General features: G+C 44.9%; 1 protein-coding gene across 1 annotated transcript in view; it reads right to left on the reverse strand.

Moving 5' to 3' along the window:
• Window positions 1-8,741, reverse strand: part of Rnf165 (ring finger protein 165) — a 106,111-nt gene that overhangs the window by 9,708 nt on the left and 87,662 nt on the right. The window contains exon 3 of the mRNA XM_021214501.2: window positions 6,064-6,174. Within this exon, the coding sequence (XP_021070160.1) occupies window positions 6,064-6,174 (111 nt within the window). The remainder of the gene's footprint in view (window positions 1-6,063; window positions 6,175-8,741) is intronic.

The raw sequence follows: 8,741 nt of genomic DNA on the forward strand, positions 1-8,741 counted from the left end.
GAGAGAGAGAGAGAGAGAGAGAGAGACAGAGACAGAGACAGAGACAGAGACAGAGAGACAGAGAGAGACAGAGAGAGACAGAGACAGAAACAGAGGCAGAGAGACAGAGAGACAGTCAGGAGAGAGAGAGAAACAGAGAGAGACAGAGACAGAAACACAGAGAGGCAGAGAGACAGACAGGAGAGAGAGAGAGAGAGAGAGAGAGAGAGAGAGAGAGAGAGAGAGAGAGAGATTTTACAGGTATTTTGCTTCCAGCCATGGTTTTAGGTAGCAGAGACTGCCCTTGTCCTTCACTGAAAGCCACTGAAAATCTGGACAGAATATATACGATATCTGCTCTCAGATGCTGCACAAACCATACAGAGTTCTGAGCCAGGTGACCGTACAACTCACTGCCTTGAGGTGCATCTGAACCAGAGATTCACACTGGTCTTTTAGCAGAGACCGGTGTCCTCTGAACTCAATGGCTTACTTCAGGAGTCTCACTGCAGGGGAGCCGAGGGCTCTGACATTCCTGGTGCAGTGTTCTGAAGAGCAGGACGCTGCATCCAATGGGAGCGCTGCACTGTCCCCTCAAGTGTTTGCCCAATAGCGAGTTCTGTGTGTGTAGAGCAGTGTTTCTCAAGTTGTGGGTCCTGACCCTTTCTAGTTGTGGGTCGAATGGCCCTTTCACAGAGGTCACCTAAGACCACTGGAAAACATACACATTTACATTACAAATCATAACAGCAGAATTACAATTATGAAGTAGCAACAAAATAATTTTATGGGGGTCACCACAACATGAGGTTGCCACATTAGGAAGGTGAAGAATGGCTGGTGCATCCTGACATCCCACAGGGTGAGAGAAAAGCCCCCGTGGAAATAGTGAGTGGTTCCCAAATGTCAGACAGATCGAGAAACATTTGAATTCTATGTCTGAGAACGAGACTTCTAGTTGATCACTAAGGGTATTCAGAAGACCCCAGAGCCATCTTTTAAAGCTGGCCTGTAAGCTCCATTAAGGCAGATCTAGAGTTCTTGCTGATATTGGGACATGTGAGATCTGCTGCAAGGAAGCCTTAACAACCCTGTAAAGGATCAAGCGCATTCACGAGCGCTGTTTTCCAGATCAAGCGCATTCACGAGCGCTGTTTTCCAGATCAAGCGCATTCACGAGCGCTGTTTTCCAGATCAAGCGCATTCACGAGCGCTGTTTTCCAGAACAGAGTTGACCAACGCTCCATACACGACACAAGCAAACCCACAGAGTTTGCTTACTCAGCAATCTATAGCTCAGGACGTCCATGGCTCAACAGGAAATAGCTGGTCATGATAAAAAAGGAGGACAATATGTCCTTCAGTCAGGGGGAAATCGGACGACACAAATACCTACCCCAACACAGGAGAGTGACAATTATGGTGGGATCGGCAAAGAAAGACACTAAAATAGCCAGTATTACATACTCAAGTACATGGGCAGAAATGCAAACCTGAGAGAGAGGTTTTAGAAAGTCACCTAAACATGGCTTCCTGGGATTAAAAAAAAGTACAACGTCTGAAATGGAGACGTCACTGGGCTGGGCCAATAGCAGATTCGGATTAGTGATTTAAATGTACAGCAATAAAAACAATCTAAATGGAGCATGCAGACAAAAAGAAAAAAATTAAACCTCCGTTTAATTCAATTAAAACCACTGGTTTAAAGCAAAATTTCTAGTGAAGTATTGTGTCAATTATAATGTATATGCACATATACACATATGCTCATGTGTCCCCCCACAGAAGGACTAGCAAAGAATGTAAAAGGAGAAATGTAAATATACAGGTTTTGGTACATGGTTCCATTTCACACAAAGTAATATACCCTATTTAGTTATATCGTATATATGTATAGTAAAGTGACACTGCACATATTTGTAAGCTAAGTACTAATAAACTAATAAAATAAACAAAATAGTGACACAACTGTGAGCTTAACAACATCCTAGCATTCATCCCTGACACTCGACCAATCCAAAAGAAGGCACCCAATAGACCAAGAAGGCAAAGCAAACAGAAACAAAGCAGGAGGCAGTGCCTCGGCTTTAACTGTGTGGGTGATCCCAATAAACGTAAATGTCCCAGATATTCCCATTAACAAACACAGATTTTAATCCGGAAAACAACAGCCAACCACTTGCTATTTTAAAAACAAAGACAAAGAAGGTGAAAGGTGGCTGTCTGTGGTGGCATACTGACTTCAGTCCTGGCACTCAGGGGGCAGAGGCAGGCTAATCACTCTGGGTTTGAGATCCGCCCAGAAAGCTGTAGACCAGCCAAGGACATATAAAGCAAAATTGGGCCTAAAGAGCACAGCCAAAGAAAAACCTATATTCTACAATAGAATATATTCTATAATAGATGAAAACGACACATTCCCAATATCTACAAATAAATCAAAGTAAGCGAAGCAAAAACCGACAGAATTCAAAGAAACAAACAGGGGCTGCAGAGACGGCTCAATGGTTAAAAGTGCTAGCTGTTCTTGCAGAGGACCCAGGTTCAATTCCCATCACCCACCTATCAACTAAAAACTACCTGACACTCCAGTTCTTGGAGATCCGACGCCCTCTTCTGGTGTGTCTGAAGACAGTGACAGTGTACTCACATATAAAAATAAACAATTTTTTTAAAAAAAAAATCAATAAATAAAATAAACATTTTCTGTCTTTAAGTCTACAACTTTATATTCTTACGCTAAGTGGAGATGAGTCACGACCTAAAGGTCCACTTCAAGGAGCTACAAGGGAGAAGAGAGAGAAGGAAAAGAAGGAGGAAGAAGATAAGAAATGGCCTCCTGGGCCCAGGCCCAATCTGCCTTCATCAGGGGATGAAATTCACAGACTCTTTCTTTTTAATTTTTGAGATTATAATATAACTACGTTTCTCCCTTCCCTTTCCTCTCTCCAGACTCTCCCCACTCTCCTTCAAATTCTTGATTTCTTTTCTCACTAGTTTTTGTCGTATTTATTTACTATAACCCCTAGCAACGATCTATACACATCTGTCCTTATCCACAACATCTGTCCTTATCCCCACAGATATGTCTAGTCTTCGCCCCTTATCAAGGAAACTTCTCCTCACAACACATGTTGACAGAAAACCACAGTCGATCAAAATGCAGTGTTATGGAGTCAGCCCCAGTGCATGCAGCTCCAAAGCCAGACCCTTGATAATTCTGTATCGGACTTGCTACTAAAGACAGGATTTCCTGTGGAAGCTGTCATATCCCTTTCTCCGGTTGCCACCGTCCTGTGACAGCCAAGTCTGGGGGTGTTCACAGGCTAATTCAGAGGTGTGTTTTTGAGTTTTCTTATGCCCCCTCCTGCACGCACCTGATGTCTTTCCTTTGTGTACAAACATCAAGGTCAAGTTCATTTCCACTGCCAAGTTTATAAAATTTGATGCGGTCTTGTTGCTTTATAGCATCTGTGTTCTTCCCAGAAACCTGTCTCGCAAAGTACCAGCATCATCCTTGGGTGATTCTAGACTCTGAACCCCTTGAGAATTGGTAGGAACAGGGCTGCCTCTGAGAAAGAACAGTAGAGGCCCCCACAGTCCACCACACTTTACTGCAACACGGTCCTTAGGTGGAGCTGGGCACAGTCCATCCTGGAAGTCAGGATTGGGACTGAACCGAATTGTAGACCATGACAAGGTCTGTGGCTCAATTCAGGGCCAGGTTTCAGTCATGGGTGGGGAAGGGGGCTATCTGAGATTTACCTCCCAAGCCTGATGCTCCTGGTGTTTAGGCCAGGACTTGTACTTGGAGAACTGATTGGGAAAGGAATAATATCCCAAAGTATGGTCAGGATAGCCTTAATCTTGGGGCTGAAGCAGGCCTGAAGCCAAACCCTTGCAATGACCCAGGACAGGAATCAGTGGCTTCTGATGGTATAAAGGAAAGAACTGGAAGGGTGGTGGTTATTGCAGACAACCCCTTCCCTTCCAGGAGCTGCCTGCAGAGGGTGAGAGGACCCTTTCCTACAGTGCATCTTTTGTTGGCTAGTTGCCAGGCTGTCTCCTGCAGGTAAGAATGCTTCATAGAGGAAGATGGGGATACAGTTAGCATGAGTGATCAGCTAGGGAGAGAGAGAGAGAGAGAGAGAGAGAGAGAGAGAGAGAGAGAAATTGACTGATAGATAATAGACAGATAACAGATATTAGATGATAGATGATTGATAGATGATAGGTAGATGATTGATAGATAATAGATAGATAGACAGGTGATAGATAGATGACTGATGACAGATAGATAGATAAAATAGATAGATGATAGAGATAGATAGATAGATAGATAATTAGATAATAGGTAAATAGAGGAGATAATTAGATAATAGATAGACAGATGATAGATCATAGATAGATAATTGATAGATAATAGACAAATGATAGATAGATGATAGATGATTGATAGATGATAGGTAGAGGATTTAGATAGATAATTAGATAATAAATAAATAGATAGATAGATAATTAGATGGGAGAGAGAGAGAGACAGACAGACAGACAGATAGACAGACAAATAGATATAAACAAACAAACAAAAAAAAACCAAAAAACCCTTCTCGTCACTGGACCCCCTCTTGCTGAAGCAGAGCTCATTACAAGAGAGAAAAACCTATTGCCCCAGTAGGGATAAGACAAGCAGAATGGGCCCAGGGTGGGTCCACACAGGACAGCGAAATGTAGACCAGCCTCCCAGATCCTCATTCTTCACGTTCCTTGGGGCAACAGGGAATGGGACCCCTGGGAATACAGAAAGATTGAAACAAGAAAAGAGCAGATCTGGATGGGTAAGAAAGTCAGGGGCAGGGCTGATGTGCCACTCTGCTCCTGACTCTCCCCAGGGAGGCCCTCCTTTGTCACCTGTGTAATCCACATACATTGTGGGACCCTGTATTTGTGTTCAAATCACTCAGCTGTGTACAAGGGCTCTGGGTGCTCCGTGTGTGCCGAATTAAATCAAACTGACTTGACTTGACTGCTGAGGGACAGGATTTAATCCAGACTGCAATTAAATCTTCCTAATTTGAATCTGCTAATTAGGAAAAGGCTGGGCTACATTTGGCAGTAGTGTGATTTATCTTTGAAGAGATTGTTCAGTTTAACCGAGAGTACCCGAGAATGCTCAGAAGACGGGCGACGACAGAGAATGCTTACAACACTCTTTATGGCGCCCGGAGAGAAGCACTGGAAGCGGGCAGACAGCAAGAACTACGCTGTGTATCATTCTCACCTATCATGGAAGAGCTTCCAACGCCACCCTGACCGAACCAGCTTTACTGACCCAAGGTGTGGAAGATGATGCAGCTTTTAAAAACTTGCCCCTCCTTTTCCACTGAGGAATACTCCCCCACCCCGGCCCTGCAACCCTAACTATCTGAATGTCCCTGAACGGGCTGCAGAGTCCCAGAAGCACAGGCAATGGAAAGGCTTCCCAGGGCACCCGTCTCGAGAACACAACAACATCCTCCACTTCCTCCTTTGCCCCACTCCACAGTCCTAAGCTTACCTCTGACCTGAGTCCAAGGCACACTCTAGGCACCGCCTTTCTTATACGCTCTACCATTTCTCTGTGGATTCCGCCCCTTCCAGGAAGCCTTCCCTGACTGCCCTAGCATCTCTGAATTCCCCTCCCAACCTGTCCTCTAGAGTCCCCTGGTTTATAGCACTACTGAACTTAGGAAACATTTCATATCCTGCCTCCCTTCTTCCTGGCAGGACCATGAACACTGAACTCCAGTCTTGGCGCAGGATAGTGTCCAGTTTCACTGAGCAAATTCCTGCATCCAGACCCTGTAGTGTGTGTGGGGGGGGGGGGGGGGGGGTGAAGTACACTCCAAAGCTGAGTGGACTGAGGACTAACCTGCATCATTCAAAAGGGATGCAAACCAGAAACTCTACAGACCTGTTGCAATCTTCCCCCTCCCCTTCCCCCTCCCCCTCCCTCCCTCCCTCCCTTCTTCCCTCCCCTTCCTCTCTTCCTTTCTTCCTCCCTCCCTCTCTCCCTCCTATGCTCCCCAGCATCTGGAGACTCACCAGTCAGTGCCCTCAGCCAGATACCGGGGCTGAGGTGTCTGCAGTTGGTGGCCAAATTCGAAGCTGGGGTGAAGGCGGTGGGGGTGGACAGACACTCGATCCTGACTCCGCCTGCACAGAAAGCAAGGATGGCCAGTGTGTTAAGGGCTGCCTGAGCCAGCCAAGCTCGCAGGAGCTCTGAGTGATACCCCCTCCACCTACTATGGATGCCCCATTCCGCGATCCCTCACAGAAATTGGAGTTCCCAAACACCAAGGGCCAGGTGGACAGAAACTGCGTCCTGAATCTGTCCATGCACTACCGTCATGCTCTTCTGTCCACATATTCTTCCTAGCTTTCAAGGCCCAGGTCAGAGTTAGTCTCCTCCAGGAAGGCCTCCCTGAACACACTAAGTCATGATAGCCTTTTTTCTTAACTTCATACAAACCCTGTCCCAGCTACCCCAGGTCTCCAGTCACCTGTCTATGATGGAACCCAGCAGTGGCCCAGTTCTCCCAAGCACCCTTGGGAGTCCCTGAAGCACTTTTCAGGTAACTTGAGAGGAAAAGCTATGTCTCTTTTCACTCTTTGCTCTCTCTCAGGCAAACGGTGGACCTTTCCAGAAACTTTGTGACCCAGGACTCTTCAGGATCTTGTACAGAAGTGGACGTGAGGGCACAGAGAAGTTCTGTGAAGTTTGTGCCACAGGGACTTGTAAATACATTTTGAGTGGTCCTCACTAAGTTGATACACAGTCCTTTTGCATATGAATATTTCATAGCCCTGAGGACCACAGGCCGCTGCGGCCAGGGAGGCAGATAAGGTAGGTAACTACAGATCTTCACCTGTCTCTCCTCCCTCCAGATACAATCCCCAGTCTCACCCCAGCTCTGTAGCAGACCATATGCTGGGATCTCGGCTCACTATCTGTCTTATTCCCCGGGGGTTAACCAGATCCTGGTGGAACACCTTGTTTTCCTCTCTCCTGGAGACCCCTGAGCACCGTTCCTAGCCCATCCCCACTTCTAAGTGTCAGCTCCCAATACCTAGAAACACATTTTACCTGGAACCAGTCAGGATTCCAGAAGAATCTCCTACCTGGCAACACACAGCCACCACACTCACCTAAGAACCAGACAGGAAGCAGAAACCAAGGAACAAAATCACCCATTCACCAAAGATAAGACCGGGTATAGGCACTTAGAATTACAATCTTCCCAAACCCAGTTGCCTAGACACCAACATAAAAACACAATCGGTAGCAGCAGGGCAGTGTGTCTCCAGTAGAGCTCACAAGCCTACCACAAGAGGCCCCAAGGAACACTGCATAGGCAGAGCACAAGGGAAAGACCTTAGAGTCACCTGTACTCATATAGCAGAACTCCCCAAAGAGGAAATGAAGGAATCCCTTAAGGAAATCTCTGAAAATGCAGACAGTGGAAGGAAAGAAATAAACTATTCACGACCTAAAAGTGGAAACAGAATCAAAAGAGAAAACCCAAACTGAGGAGAATCTGGAAGCGAGACATTTAGGAATCAAGCAGGAACCTCAGAGAGAAGTCTCAGCCACAGAATATTAAGAGACAAAAAGAGAATCTCAGGCACTGAGGACACAAAAGAAGAAATGGGTACCTCAGTCCCAGAAAATGTTAAATAAATAAAAATAAATTATAGCACAAAACAACCAGAAAATCTAGGACACTATGAAAAGATCAAATCTAAGAATAATAGGAATAGAAGGAGAAGACATAATAGGAAGAAGAAACCCAGGTCAAAGGCTCAGAAAATATCTTCAACAAAATCGTAGAAGAAAATTTTCCTAACCTAAAGAAGGAGATACCCATCAAGGGACAGGAAGCTTACAGAACACCAAATAGACTGAACCAGATAAGAAATGTCCTTTGGCACATAACAATCAAAACACAAACATACAGCACAAAGAAAGAACATTCAAAACTGCAAGGGAAAGGACCAAGTAACATGTAAATGCAGATCTATTAGAATTACACCTGACTGCTCCAGGGGGACCTTAAAATCCAAAAGGGCCTCTTCAGATGTGCTACAGACCATAGATGCCAGCCCAGATTATTATACCCAGCAAAACTTTCAATCACCATAGATGGAAGAAAATAAGACATTTCTGATAAAACCAAATTTAAGCAATATCTATTTACAAATCCATCTCTACAGAAGGAGCTAGAAGGTAAACTCCAACCTTAAAAAGTTAACTACACTCAAGAAAACACAAGGAATAAATAATCCCAGACCAGAAGGAAAATACACACACACACACACACACACACACACACACACACACACACACACACTGCGTATATGCCCATACCACCACCACAACAAAATAAGAGGAATTATTAAGTGTTCATTGATGTATTTCACCATTAACGGTCTCAGTTCCCAGTAAAGACACAGACTAACAGAATGAATGTGAAAACAAGATCCATCCTTCTGCTGCCTCCAAGAAACACACCTCACCATCAAGGATAGACCTCACCTCAAGGTAAAAGGAGCGGTAAAGAGATTCCAAGCAAACTGACCTAAGAAGCAAGCTAGTGTAACTATTTTAATGTCTGACAAAATAGACTTCAAACCAACACTAATCAGAAGAGATAGGGAAGGACACGTTATACTCATCAAAGGAAAAATCTGCCAAGAGGACATTCCAATTCTTTTTTTTTTTT

This window comes from Mus pahari, chromosome 15 (assembly GCF_900095145.1).
Source record: "Mus pahari chromosome 15, PAHARI_EIJ_v1.1, whole genome shotgun sequence".
NCBI lineage: Eukaryota > Metazoa > Chordata > Mammalia > Rodentia > Muridae > Mus > Mus pahari.